The sequence below is a fragment of the Pongo pygmaeus genome, chromosome X (assembly GCF_028885625.2).
Source record: "Pongo pygmaeus isolate AG05252 chromosome X, NHGRI_mPonPyg2-v2.0_pri, whole genome shotgun sequence".
NCBI classification, from domain to species: domain Eukaryota; kingdom Metazoa; phylum Chordata; class Mammalia; order Primates; family Hominidae; genus Pongo; species Pongo pygmaeus.
In genome coordinates this window covers 114,301,447-114,321,281 of record NC_072396.2, presented here as the reverse complement: position 1 = coordinate 114,321,281, position 19,835 = coordinate 114,301,447, and the positions used below count along the sequence as shown (strand labels likewise).

Here is a 19,835-nt window from a genome sequence, read left to right as displayed (position 1 = left end):
ATAAAGATTAACTCAAAATGGATCATAGACCTAAATGTAAAAGCCAACACTATGAAACTCTTAGAAGAAAACAGTCATATATCTTCATTATCTTAGACTAGGCAACAGTTTCTTAGATGTGATACCAAAAGCACAAGCAGCCAAATCAAAAATAGAGAAATTAGACTTTATCAAAATTAAAATATTTTGTGCCTCAAAGGATACAATCAAGCAAATGAAATGACAACCCACAGAATGGGAGAAAATACTTCAAATTATATATCAGATAAGGGTCTAATATCCAGAAAGAACACTTATAACTGAACAATGAAAACAACCCAATTAAAACTTGGGAAAGGATCTGAAAAGATATTTCTCCAAAAAGACATACAAATAGCTAGTAAGTACATGAAAAAGTGTTCAACATCATTAGTTATCAGAGAAATAGCATTCAAAAATCCAAAATCTGAAATGTTCCTGAATACGAAACTTTTTGAGTTACTAAAGTGATGCTCAAAAGAATGCTCATTCAAGCACTTCAGATTTTCAGACTAGGGATGCTCAACTGGTAAGTACAAAGTGCAGCATTCCAAAATCTGAAACACTTCAAGTTCTAAGCATTTTGGATAATGGATACTCAACCTCTACCACATCACACCCTCTAGAATGGCTATAATAAAAAAGACACAGTAACAAGTGGTAGTGAAGATGTTGAGAACTTGGAATGCTCATACATTGCTGGTGGACATATAAAAAGGTATAGCCACTTTGGAAAATAGTCTGGCAGTTACTCTAAAGGTTAAACACTGAGTTATCATTTGACCCAGCAATTCTAGTTCTAGGTACATACTCCAAAGCAGACAAACAGATAGCTTTATACAAATGTTCATAGCAGCATATTAACAATAGCCAAAAGGTAGAACCAACCCAAATGTACACTAATCGATGAATGGCTAAACAAAATGTGATATATAATACAAAGGAATATTATTCAGCCATAAAAAGGAATGAAGTACTGATACATGCAACAACATGGATGAACCCCGAAAACATTCTGCTGAGTGAAAGAAGCCAGTCACAAAATGCCATATTGTATGGTTACATTTACATGAAATGTCCAGAATAGGCAAATCCATACAGACAGAAAGTAGATTAGTGGTTTCCTGGGTCCAGAACAAGGAAAGGAGGAATGGGGATGATGCTAATGTTTATGCAGTTTCTTTTTGGGGTGATGAAAGTGTTCTAAAATTAGACTGTGGTGCTAATTGAACAACTCTGTGACTATATTAAAAACCATTGAATTGTATATTTGAAAAGGATAAACTTTTCATTTGTAAATTATATCTCAATTAAACCCCCTTTACAAAAAATTGTGACTGAAGTCAGAGAGAACAAGGCAAGTGCTCATTTGTGTAGTGCTTTTAATTTTCCAAAGCTCTTTGTTATCTTTTCATTGTTATCTTTTGTTATCTCTGTTATCTTTTCTTTATAACTTATCTGAAAGGTAGAGAGGGTAAATTTTACAAATCCCATTTGAAAAATGTGGAAACTGATGCTTAATATGGTGAAATTAAATCCTTCAAAGCCCCAAGCTCCAGCCAGTGGCAGGGCAGAACTAGAACAAGGTGTACAGCAGAGCTGCCCTGGTTGCACACATTGGAATTGCCTGGAGTGCTTTTAAAAAATGAGTATGTGCAGAAAGATAAGTACCACATGTTCTCACTTATATGCGGGAGCTAACAAAGTTAATGTCATAGAAAGGGAGAGTAGAATGGTGGTTACTAGAGGCTGGGGAGGGTGGAGATAGGGAGGTTGGTTAACAGATACAAAATTATAGCTAGATCGAAGGAATAAGTTATGATGTCCTATAGCCATGTAGGGTGGCTATAGTTAACAATAATGTATTGTATATTTTCCAATAGCTAGAAGAGAGGATTTGAATGTTTCCAACACAAAGAAATGATAAATGCTTGAGGTGACAGATATGCTAACAAGATTGATTTGATCTTCGCACAGTCTGTATCTAAATATCACTATGTACCTCCAAAATATGTGCAATTATTAGGTGCCAAAAATAAAATAATGTAAAATTTTTAAATGAGTGTGTTTTGAAAGTGGCTCTGGGGATACTAATTGTGCAGCCAGCGTTGAGAACCACTGATACACAGACTAAGGAGGGGAAGCACTCACTAGATAAGGCTTACAGAAACACTGCTTGAAGTAGTGGCTCAAGGTGGAGAGAGAAGACATTGGGTAAGACTGCCAGAGGCTATTCCTTCTAATGTGATTGTAGGAAGACAGGGCCAAGGCAAACTAGTAAGCTCTGGAGGCAAACAGGCTGCTGCCTGGCACTCACTGCTGCCACTCCCTAAATGGGCTGAAGGGCTTGGGCCTACTGACAAACCTAAAAGGTCTGGACATTTTATTTGAAAACCCAAAAAGGAGTGGGCCCAATTCATCTGTCAGGAGGGAGAAAAGCAGATTGGCCATTTCCCTAATCAAACAGGCTGTCACTGAAACAAATGTGAAAAACAAAGGCAGTGTTGGTCAATGTGGATAGGAAAGCCTGCCTGGGAATTTTAATCTCACTCAGCAAGGCTAATGCAGAAACAAAGCCCCCTTCACATTACCATCACTGAAAAGCTCAGGGAGCTGGGGTCAAAGCTCTAAAGACTAACACCAACAAGGGCACGCACCTCCTCAGTGTTTAGGATAATAGTAGTAATAGTAGTAAAAACAACAGCATCTGACATTTATTGGTTATTTCCTATGCGCCAGGCCCTGGGCTAAGTGCTTACCACACATCATCTCCGTTCAACCAAGCACCATTTTACAGATAAGAAAATGAGGTCAGCAAGGTTAGGTATCTTACCCAAGGTCACACAGCTACAGGTAGAAGAGCCAGCCATAAAACCATGGACCAGCTGGTTCAAGGATTGGTACTTTTGACCACTACACTATAAACTCTTAACATCTATACAGAGACAAAAAGACTTCCAGAATATGTAACAAACAATGTTAATAGTTGTTATTGCTCAATGATTTGTTTTATTCTATTTTTCCCTCCCCTCCCCTCCCTTCCTTCCTTTCTTTAAGAAATGGGGTCTCGCTATGTTGCCCAGGCTTGTGTCAAACTCCTGTGCTTAAGTGATCCTCCTGCCTTGCCCTCCCAAAGTGCTGGGATTACAGGTGGGAGCCACTGCACCTGGCCTCCATTTTTTTCTATTTTGAACATATATTACTTCTGTAAAGAAATGATACATAAATGTATAAAGACAAAAGGCACAAAGCCTCCTCCTTTTTTTTGCAGTGTCCAGAAAAATAATCACCTTTGCATTGGTGATGATTTTTTAAAAATTTCTACTTTTCTATATTTCACAAATTTTCAACAGTAAATATGTCTTTTGTTGTAATCAAGAAAATGGCATTATTTTAGGTGGTTGAAAAAAAATAATTCTCCTGGAAAAAAATATTATCTATCACCCCTCTGTCTTCGCACCCAAGATCCCAGGACATATGTGAGAGGGATCCCCAGAATTTCCCTAAGCAACATAGAGGTTCAGGTTGGCTGATGAATTCATTTATTCTATCTATAGTTATCTACCATGTGCTAAGTACAAGGCTATGTAGGGGCAGCCACAAAACAAAAGACAGTTGTCCTCAGCTCCAATGGGGCTTTCTACAAGTCAATTCACAATGAATCAAATGTTGCCATTTTTGAACTTTGAAGTATTTATTATTGATCTCTATCCATGCTCTACAATCTACTGCTTGGTTCTTCAGACTTTGACTCCATTACCCATTTTGCCTCATAAAGTGAGGTGGTACTTTGGCAAAGGTTGGAAAGGACACTAGCCACATGTGTGTGTACTGAAATGATGTGTACTTGAGCATTTGGAATTTGGTGTCCAGCGATAATCCACTTGCACATACACTCTGTGGAAACTATGGTCTTCAGAACTAGGGAATAATAAGAATGGCAAAGCAGAAAAGAGTCCTGGATTTGAAGTAAACAAGCGGGAATTCTAAGTCTGTACTTCAGCTTACCATTATCTAACAGTGGACCCTGGAACAAATCTCTCTGTGTCTATTTTTTGTGTAACATGAAGGGTTTGAAATAATTCAGTGGTCCCCAATATTTTTATCCTATTAAAGTGCTCATTTGAAAGAAAAAAAGACACTGTCCTTACCCACAGAGAATAGGCGGAATATACGAATATACAGTCCAACCAAACTATGAAATCAGTTATGTCCATGCCTGAAGAGATTACTGATTATCCAGTGTTTAAGTCAAACAAATAAATATACTGGGCCAGGCATGGTGGCTCACGCCTGTAATCACAGCACTTTGGGGAGGCCAAGGCAGGTGGATCATTTGAGGTCAGGAGTTCAAGACCAGCTTGGCCAACATGGTGAGACCCCCGCCTCTGCTAAAAATACAAAAATTAGCTGGGCGTGGTGGCGCATGCCTGTGATCCCAGCTACTTGGGAGGCTGAGGCAGGAGAATCACTTGAACCTGAGAGGCAAAGGTTGCAGTGAGCCAAGATCACACCACTGCACTCCAGCCTGGGTGGCAGAATGAGACTTCAAAAAAAAGAGAAAGAAATATACTGGAGTAGTATTTGTAGAATTCCAAGTGTGTAAGAAGCTGGAACCCAAATAAACCAACAATCCGAGAAATGTGAAAATCTTTAATCTCCATGTACAAGCAAAGGATAAGTGTAAAAAGATACTCTTAACACAATTTACCCTTGAGGCAACAGGACTCAAAGCTGGTAAAATGATTAGCTTTTTCTTTATAGTCCTCTGAGTTACTTTTCAATGACCATGTATTATTTTTTTTCCTAGAACTTATCTGAAATAATTCACTATATTTCACATATCTCATTTTTTAAAAAAAATTTTCCTTTTATTGATACATAATATTTTACAGATTTATGGAGTGCATGTGAGTATTTTTTGCATGCATAGAATGTGCAATGATCAAGTCAGGGTATTTGGGGTATCCATCCCCTTGAGTATTTATCATTTCTATGTGTTAGAAACATTTCAAGTCCTCTCTTCTAGCTACTTTGAAATATACAATATATTATTGCCAGTGTAGTCATGAGCATCTACTATTTCTGTAACAAAAAAATCCTAAAAGTAAAATTAAGCCCCCAAATTGCTAATTGATACTGTATAAAATTTACCAAAAGGCAGTCATATGGCTGAATACTTAAAAATCAATCTAAATAATTAGGAAAGAAGAAGACCAAACCTTCCTTTGGTATGATGACCTTTGGTATCAGAAAGACCAAAGTTTTCATGCTAGTTCTGTCACTTCCTGTGTGCCCCCCTGTACAAGTTACTTAAACTTTCTAAGGCTCAGTCTGTAAAATGGACATGCTAATACACACTTCACAGGGTTTTGGTGAGGATCAAAGACTAATAATGGCTAATGGTGCAATACTATTTGCTTTACACACATTAACTAACTTAATCCTCACAATAGCTTTATGAAATAGGCACTATTATCACCCCCATTTTATAGATGAGAGAACTGAGGCCCACAGAGGATAAGTAACTTGCACAAGTTTGTTCTCCTTGTGTTTTCTCTGTCTCCCACCCCTGCCTCCCCTCACACACACACATCACACACACACACACACACACACACAAGGGAGTGGCCCAGCCAGAACATGAACCTAGAGAATCTGATCCCTGAGCCAATCCCCTTAACAACTACACTAGGGTGAGATATGTGTAGAAGAGCTGTTCTGATTCCAAAGTCCCATCCACACATAAGAAATTCTTATTTGTGGAGGTTGAAAAGATAGGAAATGTACACAAAATCTAAATACTATAAGGGTTAAGAGACATGACAGAAACAGTGTCTTCTTGTGATTTGCAAATAAGTGGTAATGTCTCTGTGTACAACTGGAATCGGTGACTCCCACCCTGCTCTTCAGAATCTCAATACTTAGTTGACTATTTTCTGCCTCCATGTCCATGTGTTCCCTTAGCTTGAACAGCCTCCTTCCTATGCAATTTGCATGCACATTCTAACCATCCTTCAAGGCTTGGCTCAGGCTTTATTTCTTCATGAAGCCTTTCCAGACCACTTACTCCAGGAGGCTGTGTATTAAGGTACAAAGTGCACAGGTTTAGCTTTAGCACTTATAAATGATGTAACTCTGAGCAAGTCGTTTAATCTGATCCGAACCTCAGTTTCCTCATATGTAAAATGGGTTTCTTATGAGAATTGAATAATATATATGTAAATTACCTGGAAAATAGTATGGGCTCAGTGAATGCTAATATTAATCTTTTTCCCATTTCTTGAAACATAGAGCAACTGCAATTTAGCAGTCAAGCCTGAATGCCTTGTAATTTTTATTTTTTTATTTGTGACAGGGTCTTGCTCTGTCACCCAGACTGAAGTGCGGTAGTGTGGGCCATAGCTCACCGCCGCCTCGACCTCCTGGGCTCAAGCCATCTTCCCACCTCAGCCTTGAGTCTCAAGTAGCTTGGATTATAAACACATGCCACCAAGCCCAGCTAATTTTTTATTTTTTGTAGAGACAGGGTCTTATATGTTGCTCAGGCTGGTCTCAAACTCCTGGGCTCAAGTAATCCTCCTGCCTTGACCTCCCAAAATGTTGGGATTACAGGTATGAGACACCATGCCCAACCATGATTTTTCCTTTTTCATGTTTTCGACTTTAATATTGCCATAACTTTTCAGGCATTTATACCTTATCTTTCTAACTAAACTGCAAGTTCTTTGAGGACCAGGAAATGTACACTGGTTGTTTTTGTATCTTCTGCAGCACATGGCATGATACTTAACACAGGAAAGTGCTCAATAAAAATCTGTGGATTGACTGGTGTGATCTAGACTGGATTCATCGAGGATTTAAGACCCTCAAAGCTTAGTCTTAAAATAAAGCTAGTAAGTTGACATATTCTAGGATAGTCCTTAGAATTTGGTTTGGACCAGGAATCCCAAACTCATCTCAGTACCCCCACATCCTCAGACACAACGCATTCATCTGATCAGAAACACACTGGCCTTTGCAGAAGGTTGAGGCACTATTTTGCCTGACTCAATTCTTTAGAAAATTAATACCTCTTTTGAAACCAAGCTTTGTACACTTTAAGAACCCTCAGGATAATAAAGGGACATTCTGTCCTCAGTTCAGGTCCAAAATCCAAACTATAACTTTTTAAAATAGCCCAATTTGCCAGTCACAGAAATAACTTTTCTAGGTCAACTAGCACATTTTGATGTGCCAATTAGCAAAGAGTGAGATTTTCAAGCCTATTTGCATTGGTGACAAGGTTTTTCCAGCAGCACACATGGGTACAAGATGTGTCAGTGGAAAAGCTGCATCCCAAGAACATCGATATAATGTTTGTGAATGGAGGCTAGACACCTCAGTAATGACAGAATCATTACTATCTTCTTCCACTCAGTCTGAAAGTTAGGAATATTCAAAAGAACCATCCCATCCAACAGAGCAAAAAGAACTGGGCAAAAGGAGAGTGGTAGTAAAGGGGGTAAAAAGGAACTAACATAATAGATCAACATGGATATATAATAATCGGCAAGTTTGATAATAAGATAATAAGGTACTTGAGGCTTTAGGCCTTGAAGAAGAAAGGAGCTTGATGAAAAGAATAATTATCATGCTTCTCCTAGTAGAAGACAGATGGGTACAAACACAAATGCAGGCCAGGCTAGAGTGTTTGGTCTGGGAAGAGGGCTGATATAGTATCTTAACTTTCTTGTCTGTATCCAGTCTCCCTTGCTAAGAACATGCTGCATTCAGAAGAAACTCTCATGGGGGTTAGAGGGTGAAAAGCAGAGTGCTGAAGTTGCAGCATGGGCCCAGTGTCTCATTTCAGGGCCAGATCACTAGCTTTGCACATGAGTACTGTAACTGAAAATCTAATCTGTAACCAGGTTCCATGGACACCCTACTTAGCTTCCACTTCTTGGCTTTAATTTCCTGAAAGTGGTTTATCCTGGATTGGATGATATTCTTTGCAAAGTCACGGGTATAGATAAGGAACCTAGCATCACCATCAGGACAAATGGCCAGTGGCTATAACAAGGAACTCACAAACTAGACAGCACATCTATTCCCTAAACTATGAACTATTTGTAGCCTAGGCAGGAAGACATTAACATGGGATCCATAGGTGGGCTTACACAGGGAAGAGGGGCTAGGAGAGGAAGTTGTAGTCTGTGTCCCTCCTGAAATTGTCTGCAAAATTGTGTGTTTGTGCATTTATCTAGGAAGAGACTCTATCACCAGCACACAAACTCTCCCTGAATTTCATTCATGGAATAGAAAAATAACTCTGAAGGCTCAGTCAAGAGATATGGGTTCTGGGGACACCCACCTTGACTACTTAAACTCGTCATTTGTCCTCCTAGATTCACCCTCTGGAAGATAAGATTACATCAGACAAGCTTTGAGCTCCCTGCTAATCTAATAATCAATAGGTTCATCATGTACTTCCCCTCCTTCATTCCAAGAAAGAAAAGGGCATATCACTGGAAATCGCCCTTTAATATAATTCATCTGAATCTAGAAAAAGACCTTTTTCCAGAATCCTAGGTGTAAAGAGCCCTTACTTGTAATATGGGCCACTGGAATACACAGTCCTTCTTTTAGGGTTCAGCTTTGAAGATGGAGAACCCAGAGAAACTGAAGCCTAGGCATTCTCTAGCTGATTCGCAAATACCAGTGCCAGTAAGTCACAGGTCAGAGTAGAACACATGGAAATTCACTGAGGGCCCCAAATCCTTTAGCTGACTGTGACAACTACTTCCAATGCCCTGTCACTCTGTCTTTGTGTATGTGAGTACATGTATGTCTGTGGTACCAGTACACACACTAATCAGTTCATTTTATTTTTCTTGCTTCCTCATTACTGCTAATGAGCAAAAAAATAAAATAATTAAAAAAGATAAAGGGCCAAGAAGGAAGGGCAAAAGTCAAAAGCTGGCTTCCTACCTAATTGGATCATCAGGTTTAAGAAAGAGTTGCCAATCTTCATGTGTCTCATGTTAAGTCAATCTGAGCTCAACTAAGGGGCTGCAAGGCAAAAAGCCCTAAAGCCAGAGTAGTCCAAGAGGGGTCCCAACCATCTAAAAGAACCAGACCTAAACCAATTGCAAATTGAGACATAGACAAATGGAGACATCCCCAGCTTTTCTAAGCATCACTTTAGAAAAAGAGCACAAAGATTGACCAGATTGACTGGAATCACTAGTTAAGAGACAGCCCAACAAAGAAGTTTCAATGTCAGGAGAGGTTACTTGAACATTTTTGATAACTTAGTTGACTACAGCCTCACATTACTTGGAAAGTATTAGCTGTTAATGTAACAGATACACCAGCACATCTGCTATGAGATGGGGGAAAAGGAAGGAGGAAGGAAAGGCAGGAGGGAGGGAGGGAGGAAGGAAAGGCAGGAGGGAGGGAGGGAGGAAGGAAAGCAGGGTGGGGGGAAGAAACAATGGTTTCTATGTAGGGTAGTATGGGTGCTATGAGCTGAATTGTGTCCCCCCAAAATTCATATGTTGGAGCCCTAACTCTCAGTACTTCAGAATGTGACTGTACACTATTTGCAGATAGGGCCTTCAAAGAGGTGATTAGGTTCAAAGGAGGCCATTAGAGTGGGCTCTATGCAATCAGATGTGTGTCCTTATAAGAGGAAATCTGGCTAAACAAGAGACACTAGGGATGTGTGTGTAGAGAAAGGACCAAGTGAAGAGGCGGCATGAGGGTGGCCATCTGCAAGCCAAAGAGAGAGGCCTCAGAAGAAACTAACCTTGCTGGCACTGTGATCTTGGGAATAATAACAGTACCTTGCCTCATAAGTTTATTGCAACGATTAAATAAATTAAGCCATGTAAAGCACTTAGAACAGTGGCACATAGTAAGCACTCAAGAATCAGCAGCTGATAGTGCTGCTACTGTTACTTTTTATTTTTTTAGAGATGGAGTCTCACTCTGTTGCCTAGGCTGGTGTGCAATGGCATGATCATAAATCACTGCAGCCTTGAACTCCTAGGATAAAGCGATCCTCCCACCTCAGGAGGGAGGGCGGAAGTCTCAAGCAGCCTGGACTACAGGCTTGTACCACCATGCCCAGTTAATTTGTATCTATCTATCTATCTATCTATCTATCTATCTATCTATCTATCTATTTATTTATTTGGAGGCGGAGTCTCACTCTGTTGCCACGCTGGAGTGCAGTGGCGTGATCTCGGTTCACTGCAATCTCCACCTCCTGGGTTCAAGTGATTCTCCTGCCTCAGCCTCCTAAGTAGCTGGGATTACAGGCATATGCCACCATTCCCAGCTAATTTTTGTATTTTGAGTACACACGGGGTTTCATCATGCTGCCCTCGATCTCCTGACCTCATGATCTGCCTGCCTCCACCTCCCAAAGTGCTGGGATTACAGGCGTGAGCCACCAGGCTCAGACGATTTTTAAATTTTTTTTAGAAATGAGTTCTCACTGTGTTGCTCAGGTTGGTCTCAAACTCCTGGCCTCAAGTGATACTCCCACCTCAGCCTCCTGAGTAGCTGGGACAACAGGTCTGAGCCACTGCACCCAGCAACTGCTACTGTTATTGATAAAGGGACTAAGGATACTTCAGCAGACCTAGGGAGATATGTACCTTTTGTGTAACAATATTGACTGAATGAAAACTTCACCACCAGCTTTCTAACTGATTTCAGGTATGTAATGGAGCATTTTGGGGCCTTCATTCTCATGCTTTTACAATGAGAATCAAAATTTCTGTTTATGTTCGATGGCTTTGCAAGAAGAGGCTTATTTGGTTTTCATTGGGGGAAAGGTCCTACTAGAAAGAGAGCTGAAGGTGGCCTGTCTAGAGGAACTATATCTATCCACCTCAGCAGGTGCTGTTTGGCCAGAGTTGTGGGCTGGAAACACCCCAATTCAGGATCACTAACTCTATTAGCCTAGGGGGAGATTTTCTGATGCACCTTCCTTTTCTGGGATCTGATAGAGCTGCTGAAATTTGAGAAAGCACCTCTCTATCTGCCTGACCTCTCAGTCTCCTGAGAAAACAGGTACAAGGGGGAGCAGAGAGATGATAAGATAGCACTGGATCTACTTTTCTACCCTAGCAGGTTACCTCCACAAGCAGGAAGTAACTTCTGCTCCAACCCTGTCCCACATCCCTGAGGCAGGAAGGACTTATGCTGTGGTATGGGAAATTCACCGTTTTTTGTTAAATTTTTCAATTTGGTTTATTTTTACCATTCTTTGGAATTATCCCCTCTAACTCTGAGACCAAGTCAGGAGTTCTGATTCTACAGTTCACCAGGTGAAGTCAGGCAAGTCACAGACTGTGGGAGATGTAGAAGGCAGGGCAACAGTGCCTGTGTCAGCGGCCCGTGCCTACTGATCCCAGCTCACAGGGGAATGTTGAACCAAGTGCACCCTGATCCCAGCTCACAGGGGAATGTTGAACCAAGTGCACCCTGACTATTAAGACAGAGGCTGTGCCCCCTGCCCTCCCCAACACAGACGTTCCCCTCCATCGAGAGCTCAAATGCTTTATCTGTAAGATGCTTTGGGGTCCTTGGCGGAAAAGGTCTAGTCCATATAAGCTACCTTGGGAGTCCTGTTAAAGTGCACATTCTGATGCAGGTGGTCTGCAGGTGGCCCCTGAAATTCTGCATGTCTAACAAGCAACACCCATGTGATGCTGATCCTAGGACCATACTTTGAGTTACACACTTGGAGTAACTGCGAGTTACGACAGTGATTCTCCAAGAATGGTCTAAGGACCCCTGCACTGGCATCACTTGGGGACTTGTTACAAACATTCAGTCCCTGCCATTACTTGCAGACGCTCTCAGTCAGACCCTCTGGGGATGCGGCCTGACAAGCCTCATGTTTAAAAAGCCCTTCAGTTGACTGCTATGAACATTACGTTTCAGAATCATTGCATGAAATCAGTGGTTCTCAACTCCCACTCCATGCTAGAATCACCTGGGGAACTTTTTAAAACACAATGCTCAGGCTTCATCACAGATCATGAACTCATCCTCTCCAAGGGTGGGGCAGGGCATCAGTGTTTGTTTTTAATTTTATTTTTAACTGATAAATAATTGTGGGTACTTATAAGGTATGTACAGTATGATGTTTTGATATATGTTTGCATTGTGAAATGATTAAATCAAGCTAATTAGGTGAGCCTGGAACATACTAGGGTTCAAAATCGCTGCTTTAGATGAATGCTTTCTCTATTAATTTCTACTGATATATGACATGCATCTTGAAAATTGTTAACTATCATAAAGGTATACATGAATATTTGTGGGGAGGAGATGACAGGAATATTTGTGGAGAGGGAGCAAAGCATAGCTGTGGTTTTAGGATCAAGAGGCTTAGGCTCCAATCCTAACTGCCACTTGGAATTTTACTCCCTGAGTAAAATTTTCTTCCTCTGTAAAACAAGAGGCCATAATTCTTGCCCTGTCTACCTCAAACACTGTTATGCGAAAAACCTTGTACACTGTAAAATGCTATCCAAAAATGATTATCAATTAAAAATTTAAACTATGATCTTAATGTTTACGGCAAATTTAAGTCAGAAAGCAGTAGTAATAATTTTACAAGTGATTTCTTTTTCTGAGCTTCTCAATGTGACCTGCTAATCCCTCCACAGTCTCACATTTGGGAGTCTGAGGACATGGCTCATAGCTCCTGCTTCTTTCTGGGCTGGTTTATCACCCAGCCCGCTGCGACCATGGGATTCTCCCTGCTAGCCACAAGGGGCTGTTTGGTCCAAACTGGCCCATGGGTTTGGGTGGAGGGGGAAGGAATCTAATTCTTGCCCTAGGAAGTCCTTGGAGAAGTGGACAGGTTATGAGGCTCCCACAGCAAATTATTCAAGGCCAATGTGGCTGAATCTAACGAGAGCCCCTTAGGACACCTGAAAGCTGCTTTCTTTCCATTAAACCTCTCCAAGAGTTTGTATAGGCTTTGGTCTGCCCTGGTTATTTTATTTTTTTATTTTTTTGAGACCAAGTCTCGCTCTGTTGCCCAGGCTGGAGTGCAGTGGCACAATGTTGACTCACGGCAACCTCTGCCACCCGGGTTCAAGCGATTCTTCTGCCTTAGCCTCCCGAGTAGCTGGGATTGCAGGCAAATACCACCAGCTTGGCTAATTTTTGTATTATTAGTAGAGATGGGGCTTCACCATGTTGGCCAGACTGGTCTCAAACTCCTGACTTCAAGTGATCCGCCTGCCTCGGCCTCCCAAAGTGCTGGGATTACAGGCGTGAGCCACCGTGCCTAGCCAGCTATATGTATATTTTTAAAATCACATGGGCACATAGGCAAGTACTGCTTTGGATGTTGCTGTTACATTCCTAGAAGATGCTACTTACCAGCCGAGTGTTTACCACAGGAAACAGCAATGCCAGAAGAGCTCCATTCAACATGTGCATCTGTAGCCTAGAGGGGGAGAAAGATAAAGTTCAGGTCATACTCAGACCCTGATACAAAGGGAAAAAAAAGACATGTCAGGTTAAGCCACAGCATATGGAAGAGAACTATGTATACAAGTTGCTCTATGTGGAAAATGGCACTAGAGTTTGCACAAAATGAATTAATAGTGGCATATTTTGTATTAACTGAAATGTTCTGAAGAGCACCATCACTGGCTCAGAATCCCCTGAACACTTCCTGAACATACTTTGGTTACAACAATTTATTAAATAATGAGCTCCGTGTTCCCTAAACATTCAGTCGCTCCTAATCAACAGCTTCAACTGCTATAGCTTGGGCGGCATTAGAAAAGGGGAACTGCGGGAGGTAAGTGTTCTGTTATTACAGTAGAAACCTATTTATTATAACTTGGCTGCTTATTTACACTGTCATGTATAATCCTTTTCCCCAAACAGAGACCTAGACAGAAAGAAAGATTGCTACAACCCAGGAAGCCAACTGCAGTGTTTTGCAAACTATATTTCCCCACTTTCTTAGAAATGCCCTCAGGAGCAAAAGTGGGCAGCCTTCTAGGCTTTCATTTACATATTGGGCTCTGTGACTTAAAAGCAAAACAAAAAAGAAAAAAGAAGAAGAAAACCACTGGTCTCCAGCACTGGTTAATGACACTGTTTCCCAATCCCAATGCCAGACTTGTTAAAATACATACATATTAGAAACCCTTCATAAGTCAAGCACAATTAACTCAGGAACAAACTCTGCTTGTGAGGGCTCTGAGGATGGATTTAAGTAGCTTCCTTCATTATTAAAGGCAAATGGTTCTTTACTACTAAGAGAGATGAAAAGAATGACAGTCTGTTCCTCTTGAAGAAATGTTGATTTGATGGGTCATGGACAACCACCACCGAGGCAACATGCCTCTTGGACCTCAACACTAGCTGGGGGTCAATGACACACACGCACGCACACGCGCACACACACACGCACACACACACACACACACCCCCCATACCTCCTATGCCCTGGCTGGGAAAAACAGTCCACATGTTGAAGACTCCCTAGAACTTTAGCTCTTCTCTTGGCACTCACAGATGTGTTTGCAACACTAAGAGATGTGGCTGGGTGCGGTGGCTCATGCCTATAATCCCAGCACTTTGGGAGGCAGAGGCTGGCAGATCACCTGAGGTCGGGAGTTCGAGACCACCCTAGATAATATGGCAAAACCCCGTCTCTACTAAAAATACAAAAATTAGCCAGGCATGGTGGCAGGCGCCTGTAACCTCGGCTACTCGGAAGGCTGAGGCACAAGAATGACTTGAACTCAGGAGGCGGAGGTTGCAGTGAACCGAGATCATGCCACTGTACTACAGCCTGGGCGACAGAGCAAGACTTGGGGAGGGGAAAGGAGGGGAGGGGAGGGAAGGGAAGAAGGGAAGAAGAGAAGAAGGGGAGACAGAAAGATGTTACAAGGAGACCCCGGAGAATGGCACAGAAACCCCAAGACTGCTTTTCACTTCCCCTAGTCTGTTTCTTCCTATTGTTCTTTGTCACCAAAACTTTGCGAATAGTGATGGTGGGCACTTAATATATTCCAGGCATCCTTAATCAAGAACCAGAAGAAAAATAATAATATTCCAGGCAAGTATCTGATTAACTGCTTTACATGAACTTTCTTGCTTAATTTTTATACCAATCTTCTGAGATAGGTACAATTACTTTTCCCATTTTGTTGATAAGGAAACAAGTTTCAGAGAAGTGAGGTGATCTGGTCAACACCACACGTAAGAGAGTAGAGTCAGAATTCAAAACTAGGTTTATCTGACTCCAGACCCCAAACTCTTATATCTCTCTTGCTGCCTTGTATAAAATTCCCTGGTCCCTTCCTCCTGCCAAAGTATGACCTCAGGTGGAGGGTTAGAATGTTCCTCTTTCCTTCCTTTTAGTTTCAAGAGTCTCTCCGCCTCCTTCTTCATTCCCTGCCCCTGGCTTAATAAGATTTCAAAGGATGACTAAAGTGGAAAAGGCTGTTTGGCTACACAAGGCCATCACACTCCTTCAGGTTAATAGGGCTTGGCATGGTCCATAAAAGGGAAGAGGCACACCAATGCAATGTCACTCCAACCTCCCTGGGGCTGGCCAGGTTACCATGACCCTTTCTCAGCAGTGTCATTCAAGGTGGCACCCTGTGTCTGACAAATGGAGTACTAAAAATTCTGGCTCAAGCCTCACTGTCTATAGCAGGAGCTATTAACAGTCATTCCAGGCCTTCAGTGAAGTAGAATCTGGCTCAACCCCACCCCTGGGCCCTCCTATATGACAGCCACAACATAAAGACTCACCCTGGGAGATGAAAAAAAAAATCACATCAACAGTCCAGATGAAAGCTGGATTCTGGGCTGGGCGTGGTGACTCACACCTGTAATCCCAGCACTTTGGGAGGCTGAGGCGGGAGGATCACTTGAGGTCAGGAGTCCAAGACCAGCTTGGCCAACATGGCGAAACCCCATCTCTACTAAAAATACAAAAATTAGCTGGGCATGGTGGCAGGTGTCTGTAGTCCCAGCAACTCAGGAGGCTGAGGCAGGAGAATCACTTGAACCTGGGAGGCAGAGGTTACAGTGAGCCGAGATCATGCCATTGCACTCTGGCCTGGGTGACAAAGTGAGACTGCATCTCAAAAAAAAAAAAAAAAAAAAAAGCTGGATTCTGATGCCAGGCTTTGCCATGGACCTCAAAAGAAATGTTAGCATTTGCACAGGGCCAATTAGACATTTGGACACCAAAAGTTAAATCTTGAGGTTGATGGAACTGATCAGGACCTACAGACGGCCAAAGATGAAGATAAAACTAACATCAAGATCCAAAACAGTTAAGTCCCTAGATAAAGACAAGCATTGCTCTGGGTTCTCAAAATTCAGTTTATACAAGCTATATATATGCTAGAGGGTGAATTATCTTTAATACATAAAGAAGCCTTGCATATTAATAATCACAAACATTTCTAACATGTACTGAACATTTCTACGTGCAAATCACTGGGCTAAGGATTCAAATATATCCTCTCATTCAGTCATCAGAGTTTTTATTATAACCACCATCATCTTCTCCATTTCATAGTGGAGAAAACCAAAGCTCCAAGTGATTAAGTGATCTGCCCAAGATCAAACAGACAATAAGTGGCAGAGGCTGAAGTCACACTCAGATGTCGCCAAGTTTCAAGCTTGTATTTTTGCCATTGTACTCTGCTTTAAATCCATGGCATGAATGTTACATATGTTCTCTCTCTCTCTCTCTCTCTCTCTCTCTCTCTCTGTGTGTGTGTGCGTGTGTGTGTGTGTGTGTGTGTGTGTGTGTCTGTGTTTCTATGTGTGTATGTATCAGACTGCAGGCCATGAAGGAAAAGGTTCTTGGGTGCCAGTGGGGCAAGGAAGGTCATGCCTAAACCCCTTGTGTGTTCTGTGGCAACTATCCTGATCACACAACTACATTGCCCTTTACAGACAAAGCACAGCTCTACAGGTAAATGACTGACCAACTCAGAAGCAGAGGCTTTTGTTTTAACTTTATACCCGCCTCCAGCCTGCCACAAAAATTTGTAATGGGTGTGGCAAATGGCTATAGGGCCACTAGAAAGTCCTGTGAGGGAGTTCCCTCATCTGTACAATAGGAACCATAATAGTACCCAACTCATAGGATTGTTATAGGGAATATTTTAAAAATGCATTAAAATGTGCATGGCATATAGTAAGACTCATATAAAATGTTTGTTAAATAAATGGTGAAGAACTCACCTAAAGCCTCAAGATGGATAGATGGATGGATGAATGGACGGATGGAAGGAAGGAAGGAAGGAAAGAAGGAAGGGAGAGAGAGAGGGAGGGAGGGAGGGAGGGAGGGAGGAGGGAAAGGAGTGAAGGAAGCACGGGAAGGGAAAAAGGAATAGAAAAAAAATCATATGAAAGACAAACTATTTAAAAAATTCAAAGTATGAGAAAGAGGTCCAGAGAAAGCAGATGGACAGACTGAAGGCCAGAACCAAAAAGCGGAGCTTGGGGCAGACTTATATTTGGTTAGTCATACTTACAAACCTCCTTGCCAGCTCAGAGTATTGGTCATTGTATTGTATATACAGTTGATCTTTGAACAATGTTGAGGTTAGGGGCACTGACTTCCTGAGCAGTCTAAAGTCTGCCTATAACTTTTAACTCCTCTAAAACTTAACTACCAATAGCTTACTGTTGACCAGAAGCCTTACCGAGATCAATTAACACAAATTTTGTATGTTATATGTATTATATATTGTATTCTTATGAGAAGAGAAAATATTGAGAAAGTCATGAGGAAGAGAAAATACATTTAGAGTACTGCACTACATTTATCAATATCATAAGTTTGCATCATATGTTCACAAGATGAATCGTCGTCTAAAATAGTGGGTAACTGCAGCTGCAGACCTCAATCTATGGTGCATATCAAGCAATTCAACTTTTCCTTGTAATGTCTTAACTTTTCTCTGCTTCTTGGGAGCACTTCAGCATGACTAGTGCACTTTGTATGGGTCCTCTGGTGTTATTCAACATTTATGGTATTGCACTAAACACAATGAAAAATGTGAGAACCACAAAGATCACTTTTTTATTGGGATCAACCATTTACTGGAGAAAGAACAGCCCATTCGGAGATGATTAGGGGCACAGGGCATTCTAAGGGATATTCACAACACCTGAGCTCACTGCAAGAGGCGGCTATAAAATTATTACAGGAGTACAGTATGTACTACTGTTAATTTTATGCAGTTATGTTTTAATAGTGCATCTTTATATCTGTGTACATCTCTCAATTACGATGGCACAGTGTACAGTCTATAAGTGTTTGTGTACATAAACTTTGATAAATTTTAACTTTTTTTTTCTTTTTTTTATTATTATTATCATTATTATACTTTAGGCTCTATGGTACATGTGCGCAATGTGCAGGTTAGTTACATATGTATACATGTGCCATGCTGGTGCGCTGCACCCACCAACTCATCATCTAGCATTAGGTATATCTCCCAATGCTATCCCTCCCCCCTCCCCCCACCCCACAACAGTCCCCAAAGTGTGATGTTCCCCTTCCTGTGTCCATGTGTTCTCATTGTTAAATTCCCACCTATGAGTGAGAATATGTGGTGTTTGGTTTTTTGTTCTTGCGATACTTTACTGAGAATGATGATTTCCAATTTCATCCATGTCCCTACAAAGGACATGAACTCATCATTTTTTATGGCTGCATAGTATTCCATGGTGTATATGTGCCACATTTTCTTAATCCAGTCTATCATTGTTGGACATTTGGGTTGGTTCCAAGTCTTTGCTATTGTGAATAATACCGCAATAAACATACGTGTGCATGTGTCTTTATAGCAGCATGATTTATAGTCCTTTGGGTATATACCCAGTAATGGGATGGCTGGGTCAAATGGAATTTCTAGTTCTAGATCCCTGAGGAATCACCACACTGACTTCCACAAGGGTTGAACTAGTTTACAGTCCCACCAACAGTGTAAAAGTGTTCCTATTTCTCCACATCCTCTCCAGCACCTGTTGTTTCCTGACTTTTTAATGACTGCCATTCTAACTGGTGTGAGATGGTATCTCATTGTGGTTTTGATTTGCATTTCTCTGATGGCCAGTGATGGTGAGCATTTTTTCATGTGTTTTTTGGCTGCATAAATGTCTTCTTTTGAGAAGTGTCTGTTCATGTCCTTCGCCCACTTTTTGATGGGGTTGTTTGTTTTTTTCTTGTAAATTTGTTGGAGTTCATTGTAGATTCTGGATATTAGCCCTTTGTCAGATGAGTAGGTTGCGAAAATTTTCTCCCATTTTGTAGGTTGCCTGTTCACTCTGATGGTAGTTTCCTTTGCTGTGCAGAAGCTCTTTAGTTTAATTAGATCCCATTTGTCTATTTTGGCTTTTGTTGCCATTGCTTTTGGTGTTTTAGACATGAAGTCCTTGCCCATGCCTATGTCCTGAATGGTATTGCCTAGGTTTTCTTCTAGGGTTTTTATGGTTTTAGGTCTAACATTTAAGTCTTTAATCCATCTTGAATTGATTTTTGTATAAGGTGTAAGGAAGGGATCCAGTTTCAGCTTTCTACATATGGCTAGCCAGTTTTCCCAGCACCATTTATTAAATAGGGAATCCTGTCCCCATTTCTTGTTTTTGTCAGGTTTGTCAAAGATCAGATAGTTGTAGATATGTGGCATTATTTCTGACTGCTCTGTTCTGTTCCATTGATCTATATCTCTGTTTTGGTACCAGTACCATGCTGTTTTGGTTACTGTAGCCTTGTAGTATAGTTTGAAGTCAGGTAGTGTGAT

The 19,835-nt window shown here is 41.3% G+C and overlaps 1 protein-coding gene across 10 annotated transcripts in view; it reads right to left on the bottom strand.

Annotated features, from left to right (window-relative positions):
- TMEM164 (transmembrane protein 164) overlaps window positions 1-19,835 on the bottom strand; it is a 182,069-nt gene that overhangs the window by 56,715 nt on the left and 105,519 nt on the right. For all 10 annotated transcript variants that reach the window (XM_063660279.1, XM_054473161.2, XM_054473162.2 and 7 more), the window contains one exon: window positions 13,414-13,480. In XM_063660279.1, the coding sequence (XP_063516349.1) occupies window positions 13,414-13,480 (67 nt within the window). The remainder of the gene's footprint in view (window positions 1-13,413; window positions 13,481-19,835) is intronic.